This window comes from Hyalella azteca, unplaced genomic scaffold (genome assembly GCF_000764305.2).
Source record: "Hyalella azteca isolate HAZT.00-mixed unplaced genomic scaffold, Hazt_2.0.2 contig16244, whole genome shotgun sequence".
Classification (NCBI taxonomy): domain Eukaryota; kingdom Metazoa; phylum Arthropoda; class Malacostraca; order Amphipoda; family Hyalellidae; genus Hyalella; species Hyalella azteca.
This window is the reverse complement of record NW_025946070.1, coordinates 54,919-72,908: the sequence shown is the minus strand read 5'-3', so window position 1 is coordinate 72,908 and position 17,990 is coordinate 54,919. Positions and strand designations below refer to the sequence as shown.

Here is a 17,990-nt window from a genome sequence, read left to right as displayed (position 1 = left end):
AGCAGAACAAAATATGATTGTAGACATATAGACTATATATACACTAATCCTAGTCAGGAAAACAATTCCTGTTATTGAAGCTAATTTGATGATTTAAGAATTGAAAGAATTACATTATTGAATTAAAAGTAACTATTCGAATCAATTAAATAGTTATAATCATGAGTATCAGTTTATTAGTTTATTTAATAAATAAGAATTATGTGCATATCAATCAATATTATTTATCAGGACAATATTTTCTTTTTATATATGTTCTAGGTTATTTTGAAAGTAACATTATTGCGTAAATATCATCCTTAAAATCCACTTTCTGTGTTTTTTCTCAGATTAAACAAATAATCTAACACAATACCTTAACTCCCCAAATAGAAATATGTCAATTCCTATAATGCCTACACAGACGTTGGATGTTTTTGTTGGCCATCTTCTGAGGTTTTCAATTTACTGAACTCAAATCGGACAACTGTTTCTGAAAAACGTGAAATGACGTTTTTTCGAAGCACATTATTCAACGTAATGTCTATTTAAGTCAGATTACCACGACCGATTGAGGCTTCTTGCATGGCTGGGCATTTGATTGGTCAGAGAAGCACAAGATATTTTATTTACCCACCGTTTTGACTGAATTCCATAAAGTAATGAGCATGAGAATTTAAATACCCGTCCGCAATTCACTGCTAGCATAAAGTAATGCTTGGCGAAGCCTGTGATACAATTTATATAGTGAAGGAAGAAAAATTTTGCCAAGTACTTCTCTAGCACAGAATTAGGTACTTAAAGGGATAAATCAGTCAATGAAAGCTGAAGGAGACTTCTTTATTTTCCATTCATACCTGCATTGATAGTAAATAATATATGCCTGATGGACTGTTCTTGAATTCCCTTGATTGTTGTAAAAGAATACGCCACTTTTTGGAAGGAAATATTCCACAACTATCTCCTAAATCCATCAATCCTAGAACACATCTCTGCATGAGAAAATTTTAGAAATGTATGCGGAATTATTCGATTGGTTGTGGGAAGAAATGGTGGGACATGAGGTATTTTTATGGAACCTAATTGCTAGCGTATTTTTCACACTAATTTTTTTTCCTCTAACTGGTATGAGAATAATTATTATTTTCATGAACCATAATTCAATTTTCTAAAAATCGTTCAACAGTTGGAGCAATACTTCTTTTGTTCTATATGTGAACATCATGGAATAATTGATAATAAAAATCTATAAGAGAATTAACGTTAAATATCTATAAACGAATATTCTTCAATTTTAATCAATCACATTCGTGCTCTAAAAACGAACATTAAATTGTTTGCCAGAAAAATGGGTTCATTTGAAGGACATATCCTACCAGGAACAATTTTCCTCTTATTTGGAGTACGGATTGTGTACAAAGTGCTGGAAAGATACTACCAGTGCCGGAAGGTGCTTCTCTTGACCACCAACACCAAGGACGCACTGCACTACCAGTTTCGGTCTAGTTTGTCCTACCGCAGCTCCGTGTGCCCGACGCTACCCTGCGAAGAACTGGCGGTCCTCGCACTAGCTATCATCGGAGCACTGGGTGAGTGTCACTATCTGGGGGCGCTGGGTGAGTGTCACTATCTGGAAGCGCTGGGTGGGTGTCACTATCTGGGAGCTCTGGGTGAGTGTCACTATCTGGGAGCGCAGTGTGAGTGTCACTATCTGTTCTAGTTTGTCCTACCGCAGCTCCGTGTGCCCGACGCTACCATGCGAAGAACTAGCGGTCCTCGCACTAGCTATCATCGGAGCACTGGGTGAGTGTCACTATCTGGGGGGGCTGGGTGAGTGTCACTATCTGGGAGCGCTGGGTGGGTGTCACTATCTGGGAGCTCTGGGTGGGTGGTTACTACTAAGATCACTGGGTGGGTGATCATTATCTGGGAGCTCTGGGTGGGTGGTTACTTAACCTACTATAGGAGCGGTGGGTGGATGTCACGATCTGAGAGCGTTGGGAGCGCAGAGTGGGTGTCATTACCTGAGTGCGTTGGTTGAGTGTCACTTTTTGGGTGCTCTGGGTGAGTGTTACTATCTGGGTGCGTTGAGTGAGTGATCACGCTCTTGGAGCGATGGTTGGATGTCAAAATCATGGAGCGTTGGGTGGGTGTCACTATTTGGGAACGCTGGGTGAGTCAATCACTATCTAGAAGCGTTGTGTGGATGAGAATGTAATTCACATTATATGTAGAAAGGATTTCGTTTTACAACTACGCGCGATAATAACAATAATTTTTAAGCAAATCTAGGTACATTCAAGTTTTAACGCTTCTGATTATTTCTCGCACCAACAACTTTCCCAAAACCAATGAAACTTGTGTCACTTCTCGACGTAATCTCCTTGCAGCCGTTCATATTTTTTGCAAAACCGACGTCATGATTCCATGGCCGCTGCAAGCGCTTCTTTTAGAGTCTGTTGTGACAACTGGAAATCGCTGATGCATGAGCTACCGGCTCATGAATCATGAATGTGCTCTCTAGGAAAGTTTCTTTCAAAATTGGCAATAACAAAATGTAGCTAGAAGCCAAGTCAGAAGAGTACGGATCGAGTGCGGAGGATCATTTCAAAGAAGAAATTGTTGCGGAGAAATTAATGGAGAAATTTCATTTCAATGGAGAAATTGTAGCGTCTCGTCAGCCCGTCACTTGCCATCATTCGGCGTCAACATTGCTTGGCAACATGCAACTCGGTCACCCTTGTGATCATTCGTCAGCATTCATGGCACCCAGAGTTGGGAAGTAGCGCGCTACATGTAGCGGCTGCTACTAGCGGCCGCTACATTTTCAGTAGCGGTAGCGGCGCCACATTTTAAGCAATGTAGCGGTAGCGATAGCGCCCGCTACATTTAGAGCATGTAGCGGTAACGGTAGCGGCCGCTACATTTCAAAGTAGCGCTGTCCAGCTCTGATGGCACTAGAGGGCACTTTTTTGCATTTTTAGGTCATCATGCAGGATTATGAGCGTAGATCCTACAAAAATGCCAACATAAAAGGCGATCTCTTCAACAGTCAATAGACGATCTCCCAAAACAACTTTCTCCATGCGCTCGATCTTGTCAACAGTCCGACTTGTACGAGGCCGAGATTCTCTTGGTTCGTTGAATCGTCGCACCCACTCACGAATATTCGACACATCCATGCCATCATCACCGCATGTCTCCCACAACTGGCTATGAATTTCAATTGTTGTCCAGACACGCAAATGCGGAAAATGAATGATTACACGCTGCTTTTGGGCGTAAACGTTGTTTTTTTTAGGTATCGAAAATAATCCTAACCCTTACCGCTGACCTAGAGGTTCTATTTGCCATGCAGTGCTGTCATCCTAGCACACATTTGCAAAATGTACTCGTTTATTTAATAAAAAACAAACTGAATGTCTCTAATTCCAATTAGAATAAAAAAATCGAAGGCGTTATAATTTGAATGCATCTCGTACATACATATTTATGGTTGTTTTAAGTTGACCAAGAGGAAATAATATTTTTCAGTCTTACTTTAAATCTCTGCGAAGCTCGTGGAAAAGAAACGCACAAGTAGTTGAATGTGATTTCAGATGCAATGTGGACTGCTGTAACGCCATAAAAACTGGGTTACTCGGAATAAATACCTACTTAATTATATTATGTATTTCAAAATTTTGTTAGGATTTGAAACTAAATTTGCCTGAAAAATTGTTTATGATTTAGGTTATGAGATAAAATTTTTCACTGCGAAATTATTATACATCTTCATTTGCACTAATTTCCGCTGAATTTTTCTACAGGAGAATTGCTGACTGGTTTCAACTCAGACGGAAGTTTTCGTGCAAGCAACGGCCACCACATCACAATGTACCTCTTCTTCGCGCTGGCCTCAGGCGTTGCGCTTCTCAAGTATTACGGGTGAGAAGACATTCGCCGAAAATGGAGTCAAAAGCATATTTTTTTTAACATTCAACAGTTCATTTCAGGTTGTTAAATTCGTTAACACATGGTGGATTTAACAACACATCAAGGATTTCTCGTTTTGAGAATTCACAGAATTCACATACTGTATATAGCCCAAATGATCAACAATGCTGTCATCAATTTCAGGCTTCCTGATCCCTCGAACAAAAGGTATTCAGATTTATTTAGCAATGGGACAAAACTAGAGCAAAGCTAGAGCCGTGAGTATGACCCAACAAAAAAATATTTTCATTCTCGTATTTGTTTTCATTGTTTGTTTCATTTTTATTTCTTCAGTTGCCCTGTGCCAACTGACTGCGATTACGGGAGCGTTATCCTGGCGTTCGGTTTAGAGGGCTTGCTTTTCTACAATCACCTCCATGGCCGCCCGCACATGGATGTGCAGGTAAAAGATGCAATCACTGAATACTCGTGATTGTTTCAAATATAATGACGATACATGTGCAGTGTGCACGGCACAGACAGGTGCTGTTGATTGCTAATTAAAATATGTTTAAATATTTCAGGATAGACGCCGGTATTAGATTATTCACAGGATAGTGCTTCATAGAGATTGTGTTAGTAAGTTTCAAGGTCGACTTTTCTCGGTACAAATTTAATTCAGTTGGCTAGACTGCTTTTTTGAACTTTCCAGGGTGATAAACTTTAAGCCAGCGAGTACTTAAGAGCGAAATAAATCAGACATTTTCTGGGAGACGGGTGCCTATCAATAATGGAGTGATATTGAACGCAAAACAAATGAGAGTTCCCGAACGCCTTCCATGTGAATTATTACCGCTACGCTGAGAACAGCGTGGTAAGGTATTGACGGAATTTCAAGGTCGTAACAACAAGTTAATGGCGAAAAACGACATCATGTAAATATTGAGAGGCGCATGGAATGTTAGATTTATAGATTTTAACTTCTACGAAACTCTAATGGCATAGCAAACGTACGCAAAAAATCAAATCGTTTTCTCCAATTCAAATGTCATTGGAGATAAATATTTTGAGTGAACTTCATCATCACAGCTTGATTTGCAAATTCAAGAAAGATTTAATAGAGTCTAATTTCCGTAAAATTAAGGTATATAGAAGACATTTCATGCATTGAACCAAATGAATGATTTTAAATGGTTTTTCACTTTTTATTCTGTCTACAAAAACTGCCTGGCCGTTACATACCTTTTACAGCAAACGGATACTAATAATATTCAGCAAATAGAGACCAAATATTATAAATAATAATACTCTCAATACACATAAATACATAAGTTAGCCGTTAAGATAAGATACTTGCTGCAGTCGGATACGGATTACATATATATAGGTTGTGCTTTGGAGAAAAGTAATGAAATCAATTGATATGTTTCTGAGCTAGAGTGCACGAAATTGTTTACTTTGTCAAGCAATCGTAATCGCGTTTTTTCTCATATTTTGTTCTCATCCCCTGAAGATTTAAATTCATTCTTCCAGTCGTGTCAGCTGTATATTCAATCGAATATACTTAGGCGGCATTCATATGAGCTGAAATATATAACTTTTGGTATTAGTAAAAAAAATGGTTACATGTCGTTTGATTGATTTTAATTAATAAAAATTTGAAACGGAAAACTTGGCAATCGTAATCTCTGCGTATTGAGTTATACCAATGTCCTATCTCTCAATATATATTTGCAAAAATGCAAAGTAAGGATTGATATTTCACGGTGGTACGGCCCCACCGTCTCAAATTTCGCATTTTATTTCAATAATTTCACTGGCAAGAATTCTAATCACGATAGTCAGTCAATACAAGTGAAGGCGAGAAATTAGGCCCGTCAAATTGTGGCGTAAAGAAACGATATTGATCACGCCACAGCATGTGCAAGAGATAGTCTCATTAACGATATCATCTATCATAACTTATTTGAATTGAATCTAAATTAATGAATAAACCTCAGTTCTGAAAAGTTTTTACCGTGAATAAATTTTGTCTCATATTTGTTGTGGTGCAGGTACACATGTTCCTGGTGTACACGATATTCCTGGTGTACACGATATTCCTAGTGTACACGATATTCCTGGTGTACANCACGATATTCCGCAGGTTCACATGTTCCTGGTGTACACGATATTCCGCAGGTTCACATGTTCCTGGTGTACACGATATTCCGCAGGTTCACATGTTCCTGGTGTACACGATATTCCTGACCACGGCGGCTTTCTTCTGCGAAATGCTCAGTAGACGCAGCGTCCTCGCAGCGCTGGCCAGAGGTTACTTCATCGTTGTTCAGGTTGGCATAATGAGGAGAACTGTGCTGTTTCTTTCAATATTCACTGACTTTACGCTATTTTTACAACACTTCTCTTTAACTTCACTTCTGCGTATTCGATATTAAAAAAATTGAAAAAATAATTTTGTCAGCTGCAAATCCTTTAACTGATATTTGACACTTTTACCTGTCCGATTGATCTGAAATTGCGCACACTTGTGTGAAGTCGGAGGCAATGCATGAATCAATTGACGGAATAAATAATTTTGAAAAAATTTATATATTACAAATATTTATATACTAAAAAAAATTGAAAAATTAATTTTTTTTAATATTCGAAAATAAAATAAGAAATTCATTGTACATCTGAAAGAAGGCGGCACTTTATTCTTTCGAAGTGTTGTTTTAAAAAGTAATTTTTAAACGTATATTATTCCTGAAAAAAATGTTATGCTGATCAATCAGAAATTTTGATTGATCCTCAAGTACAACAGCTAAATACGTACTAAAACCTTGAACTTATTGAAGTTAACAAAAAAATTGTTCTTAAGACCAAAGGAGTTCCAGTGAAACAATTAAACCATTCGAGTACCTTAGTTCAGAAACCACCATATATGCTCCTATCCGTAGATCAACAGGAAATTTTTTGTTAACCATCATACTTTTCAACCGCACATTGCTAGGAGTCATTTTTGCATAGAATGAGATGTAATTACAGGCACAAAAAATTGTTGTTACAGGGATCGTGGTTCTACCAGATCGGCTTTATCTTGTACCCTCCATTCGGCCAGCACTGGGACGTGGACGATCATAAACAAATGATGCTAGTTTCTCTGATTCTGATCTGGCATTTCGCGGGCGCTTTGGTGCTGGTAGCAGCCATAGCCTCGCTTGCTTACTGTCGTACGCGGATGTTGGCTCCAAGCCTGGCCAAGAGTCGGCTAGAGAACGATTTTAACTTTGTTAACAAATGGAGAGAAAAGTGCAACTCTGAGTATATGATAATGATGTCTGAGGATGAAAAAGAGGACGTTGCATGAAAAAGTTGCCTTCAAAACATCATCTTGCAATTTAATGATACAATGAATGAAGCATCGATTCAGCTTCATTTATTATACAATGTAAAATGGTGTATCGCAAACAAAATTTTGTTACACGTGGAATGATATGTGATGACTATGCTGATGAATATATATCGATGATTGTGAATATTTTTTTCGCAGATTTGACATTTTTCAATTTCTTAAACCTCATTTGAGTGCAGAATTCAAGTTAATATTTATCACAATTACTCAAATGGCTGAATGATTGAGGCAGAATTAGCATCAATAAATTAAATAAACCAATAAATATTCGATCCGTCTCATGAATTGTTGACTTTTCGATGGGTCAACGTCTGAATTTGATTCACAGTTGTTCGTAAAAATGTTGAAAAGGATGAGGTAGATTTAATATCAGTGAACAATAATAATCAATGTTACATGGATTATTGTGTTATAACAAATATCTTCTTGCCTGTGTTATTGCGGACAAATTATTTTAGTGCATTGCAAGAACACTTATGTACGCTGATAAGCGTACATAAGTGTTCTTCGATTTATGTACACTGATAATTAATTATTAGAATGTTTATAGAAGTATTGTCTACTGGAATAATTTTAATAATATTGTAGAAATCACTGCTTTAAATGAAATATTCACGAAACGATTTAAGGCTGATACTTGTTTCATTTTTGAATTACTTCAAATAACTACCATAACGAAGAGGAGATTAATTCGAGTATCATTTGAATTTTTTCAATTTTTCTGGCGAATCAACAGTTGCCCAAGTTTTATCACAATAAATCAGCTCTTTGTGAGTCCCGATAGAATATTTGAATAATTTTTAGAGCAATGATCACATCCCGCCGGCCGGTACAAGTGTGTCTTGATAAGATAATCGAAGATATTCAAACAGTTTGTCCGCTTTAGTGCAAGCCACAGATCTCGTCATAAATGCGCTGCAAAGCCAGTCAGTGACAGTTCTCTCAAAATTCAATACACAAATATGCTATAATAGTGAATAAAAGTAGGAAGAGCGGGCATCAAAATATGTTCTACGTAGATATTTGGGTGGTATATTTTGGCAGTTTGTTCTATTTTTCCAATATTAGACTTATAATGTCTTACCACTGATTATTGTTTCCTGTGTAACGTCTTTGTGGTAGTGCTACCTTATGTGTGTGCTCAGCTGCAGGATTAAAAGGTTGTTTCTAAATTGTGTTGATGACGCACGAAAACTTTGCTACACATTTTCTCATGGAGTGATGTACTGACAAATGATCGCTTCTAGAACTTTCTTCGGTATAGTGAAACGAAGTCTTGAAAGTTACTGACCAATTACATGAATGCAGTGTTATCAGATAAATAAGGCAGCATTTTAGGAGTTTCATAGTAAATTTAATCAAATTTAAATATATTTTATGCAATGTGTGCGGATGTCACAAGCGTGGATGAGCTAGGCATGACCGATGTGACTCATAATAAAAAATTAGTTAATACGATCATTATAAAAGTGAGGCTTTTTACGGTTATTCTTTTGGAAGCTAAAAAGGTTTATCTGTATGCATTTGACCGAATCGCTACTAAATAAACTTAAATGCATGACAGCAAATTTTAAATCTCAGTTATCCTTATGAAGAGTTTGATGATTGTTCTTTGTGAAATACTTTTCGGTTCTTGCCTTTAAATGTAGAGTTTTTATAGATTTTTTATAGATAGGTAAAGGCATCCTGATGAAAGCCTGCTACATTAAAGGTACTTTATAAATGCTTTGTTTGAGGTTACGTAGATATTTAGAATAGCTCTCGTGAGGTGATTATTAATAAAAGTCAGAGATACATGTTATCATTGAAATTTAAGATCTATTGTCTTGTAATATGCGATTCGTTCTTGTAAGAAGCGCCTCTTTTGATTCACATGAAGTTGTTTTATTCTGCTGGAACAATGAATTAATAAATGTTATACTGCAAACCTTTTACACTTGCTTTAATTGAAGTGCTTACCTCAATACGAACCTCTAACAACAAGTGGTCGTGGGGATGTTTCAAAAATGTTTTTTATTGCTATTATTTACTTATTTTTTTCGATTTAAATGACGCAATTTTTACTGAACAGCGTTATTAAAATTTTATAGCATGCAAACTGGGCTAAATTCTACCTTCTTTGCATTTTACTGTCATAGAACATATTTTTAATTGAACGTGGACCCATTTATAGAAAGTTTACTTGACCATAACTTTTATTGTAGTATTTTAGGTTTCAAAAGGTGCATCGGATCAAAATTTCATCATGGGCTCCTTTGTCGGGCACCTGGTACCGGGAATAATAGGTTTATTGTTCTGTATGCGTACTTTGTACAATGTCTTGCTACGCTTCTATCACTGTGATAAATATTCACGCGTTATGGCCGTCGACAGCGAAGACGCTATGAGGTATCGATTTCGGTCCAGTCTCACCTACAAAACGTTCTTCTGTTCCAATCTGCCGCTTGAAGAATTTGTGATAATTGCCGCGGCCGTTATCGGAACTGCCGGTGGGTTAAGTATTAGTTAATGGAATGCTTTTTGGTTATCAATATCGTGACCATTTGCTCTGATACACCCAACTCATTTATGGACTAGGAAGTTCGAAAGCTTTCATCACTGAATACTTCCTTGCCTTCTTCGAACTCCAACTTGTACGGTAATGCATACTCATTATAAATGTCATGAATCTTTATGAAAATTCTGACGAAATACTCTAGTCCCCAGCGGTGAATTAATTCAATTGATATGTAATGCTATTCATATAATTGGCCCAAATCGGATTAAATATTATTATTAGGTCAACTTTGATATAAAAAGCAACAGATTCATGTTTTTGGCCCGCCATATAACCGATCATGTTACAGAGAAAAATTATAAGTGTTATCAAGTATCCAAGCATCAAGTATGAATCGAATGAATATTGTAACTGCATGACTAATTTTAGCAAATATCGATGGGTCGTTAACACAAGATATTTATTTCATTTCCAGCCGAACTGATCTCTAAACTGCACTACGCTGACCCCTTCGTCAGCGTGGGCGGACAGCACTTAACTATTTTTCTCTTCTTTGGATTTGCTGCCGTTATTTCTACGATGAAGTTTTACGGGTACGAGAAATATTTATTCATGTCTGGAAAATACTTTGTTTCCATCTTCATAACCTAAAATAATTTTATTATAAGCTTTAGTCGTGCAAGATGCAGAAAAGAGAATCATGTTATTAACGATAAGATATACATTTCATGGCCAAAGAGGTAATAAGTACCCATAATATCTAGAAATTATTTTTTATGATCTCAGATCCGACACTTTAAGAATGTAAGCTGCGCACTAAAACGGAGCCTTCATGAATTCTGTCGTATGATCAAAGATTATTTTGAGTTGAATGACAGAAAAAATTGTGACAGACTCCCTCCTTTGATTCCTCGATTGCTTCAATTAAGGTTACAGTAAGCCAGCATTCGAAAAAAAAACTGTTTGCCTGCTAATGACACATTCGGTTGTTTGCAAATTGCTCCTTTCAGTTTCTCTGAATAAGTTTGGATATTAGCTCTCGTGATGCATACTGAGTTTGAATGAAATTTCAAATGTTATTTCATCGGATTTTCCTTGATATTAAATAATCGTAATCCGGCCACGAATTATTATAAATTAATTCGTGCTTCCACGTGTTGTAAAACTGAGCTCACTAATTAAAAAATTATTGAAGCCTCTAAAGAAATGATGTGTATATTATCAAACCTTCTACCGCATCCTCAAGAACTGGTGCAAACTTAGGATTCACATGAACATGATGGAGCTGAAACCATGCAAATGTTACCTTTCGTTTTATATATATTCGATGGTCAGATTTTCTAGTATTCGGTGTTTACCTGCAGATGAAGTCAGATGGATTAGGTCATGTCAAATAATTTTAAAATGAATTATAAAGTTCCTTGTTTAATTCCTCATTATTTTTTTGTCGCGAGTTAATGTAATTGAATGCTAGATTCAACTAACTGCCTAATTGTCAATTTTAGTTGAACAATATCCGTGATTCTCATTTGCCTGTAACGCATTCTCATATGAAGACGAATATTTCCTCACAATTTCTTCATTCGTATTCTGGAATTCTATTCGATGCTATCAACACGATTCAAGTGTGATATAATCGACTACTATGGAGTTGTATGTAAATTCTGGATTACGCGTGCATATCTCGAAGGTGTTATAATAATCCATGAATCGCAAATATCATATTATATCATATTTTATTAGGTAATCAAACAATACGAGTTGTTAAAAAACGCTCAGAATTATTTCAGCAAATGCGATGGTTTAAAAAATAGTTTGTCACAACATGATCGATGTCACAGAGTTCCGGTGCCGACTGACTGCGAGTACGCCTGCGCCGCTCTGGCGTTCGGCCTCGAGGGCTTCCTTCTGTACCACCACGCTTTTTTTATTTATTAAGAAATTAAAAGGGTTACTTAATTCTGGTTCACCCTGTACAATTAAATTTTGTTTCAAATTGGTCCAAAATCCCTTTAAAAAGTTTCCAACTTTAAACTAATCGATCATTAAACGCACTCTGATTGTATATTTGCTTTTATCTTACTAATAATTGTTTGGTGTAAATTTTTGTTATATTATTCCTCAACAGACTCACATGGGCTTGGTATATACGACGCTCCTGACTTCGGCTGGGATGCTGTGCGAGATGAAGTATAGGCACAGCGTCCTGGCTGCCATATCAAGGCCTTACTTCTTAGCAGTAGAGGTTAGGTGAAAAGAAGTTTTTCAGTAAATTTTGTTCATGAAGCAACATTTGTTTTGTGAAAAGCATGAATGTATTATGTTTGATTACTGTAGTGGTGAATTCTTTCCGATTTTTTATTCAATATTTGGAAAAATTTGATTTGGTGGGTAGATATAGTGGAATTTATTTTTCTGTTAAGATTGATTTCGATTCGATCTTTTTTTATATTAAATTCTGAGAATGAGAAAAATTTCGATAATAAAAAATCTTGGATAAGATTGAGTCACAAAATTTGGCGACACTCCTCTCATAAACTTCTGTGATGAATTTCGTTTCAATTTTCAGAGTACATGGTTGTGTCAAATGGCCTTCATCTTGTTCCCTCAATTTGGGGGTACGTTGGACAACGAAGACCCTATCCAGATAATGACGGTGTCAATGCTTTTCAATTGGCATTTTGCGGGCAACATTGCTCTTGTTGGTATCTTGGCTACCATCGCTCACCTCCAAGTTCGCAGGAAAACCCCGGATCAAATACTGAAGCATTTGGAGAAGGATTTGTGTGAAGCACGACGGCACAGCAAGAACAGAAACTGCCGTCGAAGCTCAGAATATATGGTCATGATCAACGAAGAAGAGAAGGAAGAATTGTCCATTGTGAGCGACTAGAGCTAACTTAACTGTGAGCGACTAGAATTCCCTTAACTGGTTTTCTCGTGCTTCATTGACAATCAATCTTATCTTCTTACCCTACAACAAATTTATTGCTCTTTCGGATTGATACATGCAGAGTTATGCAAATTTTGCAATTTGGAAACGCTAAATATTTCCTAGAACAATGGTTTTCGTGCTGACTATCAGGATCTTTGATTGCCTTCGCTAGGTATTAACACCTCGTTTTTCAAACATATTTTTGTACATTTGTCTATTTACAATCAAATTAATCACGTGTGTGTTGGACGACTACCATGAATAACTTGGACAAGAATCAATTAACCATAAATTGTACATTAAATTTTCTTGGCCATATAGTTAATAGATTATATATAGCACGACTATATAATTGACTCACGTACATCTGTGGTGGAATCGTTAATCTGAATGTAAAGTATATCGCATGCCTACGAAAGATCACTTCAGTGGGGACTTGAAATCTTGACCAGAAAATATATAATCTAACATTTACTATACTCATTGCTGCCATTTATGAAATAAACATTCAATATTTAGGAAATATATTCACCAATCAATATTTTTTGAATTCATATTGCGCCCTAACCTAGCACATGCCTCCGCTTTTGCTTTCCATCGCACCAAAATCGTTCAATATTTGTCTTCAGCACTCATCCCTTTTGTAAACCCTATACTCAAATGGCAATCATAACAATTCGCACAAACGAGTTCTAAGCCAAGTTATTATTGCATCTGGATAAGCACAATTATTATTACGTTTCTCTCACAATTATCAAGGGGCAAAAAATTTCCTCTCTTAACTTAATTTTTTTCTTTTTGAAATAATAGATTTTTGCAAGTTACGTTATATTTGTAAAACGAAGTTACATGGCTACTTGAAAGATTCTGCAATGAATCCGATACAATTTCTTTTTGTTAAGGAAAAATATAGATAAGAACATCCAGAAACATCTGATATAGATGTTTCTGGAAATTTTTCGTGAGTTTTCGAGTTTGATGAGGAAATTCACTTAATATTTTAGTCCATTGTTAATATCTTGAATTTAATACTTTGAATAAAAAACTCCGAGAAAACTTTTTTCCTCATTAAAATAAAAATAATTGAACAACATTCCGCTAACTGAAGAAACGGATTAATGACGAGGCTTTCAGTTGAATGTATATGAACGGGTTTATACAGCGCCATGCATGTGCCTATAATTTATTATGATGACACATATGAACACAAAATAAAATTCCACATATGAACGCATTAGCCCTACGGAAAGCCACCACCAGGCATTAATTTGCTCATAAAGATGTCCACTCACAAATAAAACACACAGCTACGTTGAAGTAGGAAATTAAATGGTCTGTTGACCGATCAATAATAATTGACCAATACTTTGCTTGGTTTCAACGTCGACAAGAGGTATTGCGCATGTCCAACATGTGATGCTCCTGTTGCTTGGAAACGCTTTGTTTGACTACCTGTTCTTCGGTCGACTTCATAGAACGCTTCATAAAGTTTACAACATTCTTCTCGAGTGGTTGTGAAATCATGAGGTATTTCATATCTGCAAGTGAACGCTTTGTTCATTATCGTTTAATCCAATAATAAAATTATTTATTCGTTTAATCCAATAGGAAAATTTGCATTGTTCTCCTTTGCTGAACGTGAGGCAACTCATTTAATTCAAGGAATCGAATCAGATCTTATATTTCACTTTATTTTAATCGTTTGAAAGTATTCGATTTTAAATGTACCCTTGAATTTAGTGCGATAATTTGTAGCTATTGAACATATATTTTGAAGTGAATTATTCATATTTGAACAACATTTTTGTTGTTTGTTTGCTCTTTTTATTTATCAATAAATTGAGAGACATGCATTCTTATCTTATCATGAAATCAGTATCGATTGTTCATTCCAAGTAAGACGAGTTTCAGAACAGTTTTCAGATACTTTATTTTTCTCATTAACTTATCGTCATGAAAAATGCCGCCTGAAGGCTAATTAAAGGTATTTGTTCTGGAATTCAATGAAATGCAATCATTGATTTTAGATGATTGAACGACTCAGGGATGCGCAAGAATATTCTCATTAGTTGAGAATCATTTTTTTAGATCCGCTTCTTGAAAATCTATCTAGATCATTTTCTATTGAGAACTAGTTCAGCGTAAGCGTAAAATGACTTGAGTTTTATGATATACGTGAAAATTTTTGGGGGCTTGCATACATAATTTTTGGTACGTGAAATTTTTTCAAAACTAATTTGTCTGCTAGATGACAATGTCAAAAGTCTTATAATAGTGAGCTGTGTCCAGTTTCGAGTACAATTTCTCTTAGTAAATAATCTCCTGTCACTGCCATTCACTATGCTTCTGAATGTATACATTCGACATTTCATGAATGGCGTGCTTGAGAACACGCATGCCATGTTTATGTATGGTCATTACGACACGCAATGCATACGATAAGGTATAGGAGTGAGTGGAAGATGAGTCAAAGCTGGCATGTTATATGAAAAGGTTTGAATGAACTACTGCTAGTCTCCATCCTGAACAGGGGTAATACGAATGAGACTACAAAAAATCTTTATCCATATTCGTGTTGAACCTTCTCCCAGTCAAATCCAGTTCTCCATGAACTGCACCTTTGTGGTCCGAGGCTGAGCTGCATAGTGCTCAAGGCCAGATATTCAGTCGACAACAGATAGTTTCTTGCCTCTCAGAATTTAACCATACAGACGGGAAGTTTGGACACTCGGCGTTTTTGTGCAAGATTGTTGCACCCATCGGCCATCTCTTTCAACGTTCGTCAACACTCTATACCAGGATCTAATAATCACATTTATCAGCAACTATCATCATTAGACGTCCACAAAATACCTGATATGCATTGACGCAATGGACGTTCAGAGTCAAATATTACGCGGTGCACTTTAAAAGATTCTTGTGAGGCTAACAATTTCAGAAAGAAAATCGCACAATAGCCTCGAATTGAAATGTTAGTAAAGTAAACAGTTTAAATTTTCTATCATATAACTCGTGCCCTAATCATTACATAGACAGATTCCCTTGTCTTCCGAAAAGTTTCTCTGTAGATTCAAAGCCGATGACTCAAATTATGGTTCAAGGCTCGGAGGCCCCATTAACTTATCTAGTTAATCGAGAGTGTATCCTTGCGTTGATAAGATGCCTCGTCTGTGTCAGAATGAAAGGACGACAGCCGGCTAGCAAAACGCTATATGCGTGTCTTAATATTTGAAATTCAGCATTTGTAACAACGCCTATTGTTCCAAAAGAGTCCAGCAGATTAGAACAATGGTAAAATGATTGATGTAGTATTTTTCTCACCACACAAAGGCTTCAATTTCACATTCACGACAATTTATATTACACACCTCAATCAAAACTTTGCCAGCAGCCATCGCACTGCTTGTGGAATATATCTTTCATATTAAATTCTTGATACCAATCTCTGTAATGAAATTATGTTAACTGATGAATAAAGTATTCACTTTAAATATTTTCGGGGGGTTAATAATATATTCACATTGGAACAAAACATTGAAAAGTATTTTGAAATTAAAACTATTAGATATACTCTATAATTGGAATTACGATAATAAAAATGAAGAAATAATTTAGAGATAATTTAGTTAGTAAATGAAGAAATAATTTAATTTAATAATTTTTTAATTTAGTTTTCCAAGTTTGAAGTGTTTCATTACTGTACGACCGAACTGCGGAAAAACATCGTTGCTAATGAAGTTCATATTAAAGAACTTTATTGATTGCAATAACCTTTTCCTTTATATTAGTAGTCAAGTTTTTTCCTCTTTAGTAGTAGTCAAATCATCAGCCTGAATATAAGTTCATGATTATAGCTTTCGACAAGGGATATTATAAATCTGAAATAATTTATTCGTTTTCAAAGGGAACGGCAATATTGATGAATATCTGTGAAATTTACCTAAAAGACGACAGCAAAAATGTTCAATAGAATGCTTAGATAATAACTACTTCTGAACCTGATCCAATGAATAGATTTTCAGGATATGCTATGGAAAATAATCAAAATCCTGCCGATTGTTTTTACACCATTAGAAGACACAATAACTGTAGTTAAATTTACTTAAATTAATTATCAAATAATATTACCAATTTATCAAATATCACCAAGACAAACCATTAGAACGAATTAAAATTTATTAATTCAATTCGAGTTACTTTTCATTGAGAAGAAGAATATTCACAGCGATTATCGTGCGTGCTTGCCATGTAGGGTAACATGGGGCAGCGAGCCCACTGCGGGTCATGGGCCCATAGCGGGTTTCTCGCTAAGTATTGCAGAAATTGGTCCGTGTTCTCTACCGCCGGTCGACAGTTTCACTGGGATGAAGTGTACGGATTTACGTTATGCTAAGTGTTTGCGTTATTAAGTTATTTGTGAATAACTGTTTTAGTTGAGCGGGACAACTGTGCTGTTCGCTCTATGTTAAGTCCCGAATTTCGACTGGCGCGGTTATTATGCCAACTTTAGTAGCGGCGATGGTTAAAAATATTAGCAGTGCATAGTGAGGTTATCACTGGAGGTAACTGGCAGGGATTAACACATAATTAACTTGGTTGTGTAAAAGATTATTATACCCTTTATTTACATTTTATTAACTTTTCATTTTGGCCCAAATGAACTTCTACAGCATTATATATATGCGCCGTTTTACACGCAACTAAACACATGGTATGAAGAATCATCATTCTTCATGTTATGTTTTACCAATCTTTTGACTGAAAGTAGCCGATTTCTAACGGGAAATGGAAACCCTACTTTATTATATTCATTTGTGAAAGATTCTTCAGTTTCTTTATGTTTGGATTTCATACAATTTTAATTGCAATGTTCAATATACAGAAATTGAGTTTGATTATTGAAACTAGACATACCAAAAATATTTAATGTACATGTTCCTATTATAAAGTATGTTTAGAGGTTCTAGATGCCAAACACGCAGCGTATAGCTACGACAGCACACAGATTGCAGGGAACGGAGTCGATGCTATTACTCATATTTTAGTATATTAAAAATAGGACTATATATTATTTAACAAAAGGAGTAATATGTTATTAATGGAATACTTTTACTATGAAGGATTTTTGATTTTATATTTTCTATTTAAACTTATAAAACATATATTAATTTCCAATTAATTAATTTTGATATTTACCAATGGCTTTGAGATTTAATGCAGCTCAATTATTCCTTGGAGATGTACGAGGTCGAGTCAGTGTTGTCATT

General features: G+C 35.8%; 3 protein-coding genes across 3 annotated transcripts; all 3 read left to right on the top strand.

The window, feature by feature from the left end:
* Positions 1–1,170: 1,170 nt before the first annotated feature.
* On the top strand, positions 1,171–9,340 carry LOC108665823 (transmembrane protein 45B). The gene is made up of 5 exons (XM_018152628.2): positions 1,171–1,568; positions 3,789–3,906; positions 4,249–4,357; positions 5,949–6,227; positions 6,947–9,340. Exons 1-5 carry the CDS (start codon positions 1,328–1,330, stop codon positions 7,244–7,246), a joined length of 1,047 nt encoding a protein of 348 aa, XP_018008117.1. The 5' UTR covers positions 1,171–1,327; the 3' UTR covers positions 7,247–9,340.
* On the top strand, positions 9,335–11,726 carry LOC108665822 (transmembrane protein 45A-like). Its single transcript, XM_018152627.2, has 3 exons — positions 9,335–9,780; positions 10,264–10,381; positions 11,630–11,726. The coding sequence occupies exons 1-3, from the start codon at positions 9,537–9,539 to the stop codon at positions 11,724–11,726; spliced, it is 459 nt and encodes a 152-aa protein (XP_018008116.1). The 5' UTR covers positions 9,335–9,536.
* A 195-nt stretch (positions 11,727–11,921) lies between these two features.
* LOC108665824 (transmembrane protein 45A) lies at positions 11,922–14,494 on the top strand. Its single transcript, XM_018152629.2, has 2 exons — positions 11,922–12,033; positions 12,358–14,494. Exons 1-2 carry the CDS (start codon positions 11,923–11,925, stop codon positions 12,679–12,681), a joined length of 435 nt encoding a protein of 144 aa, XP_018008118.1. The 5' UTR covers position 11,922; the 3' UTR covers positions 12,682–14,494.
* Positions 14,495–17,990: the final 3,496 nt, after the last annotated feature.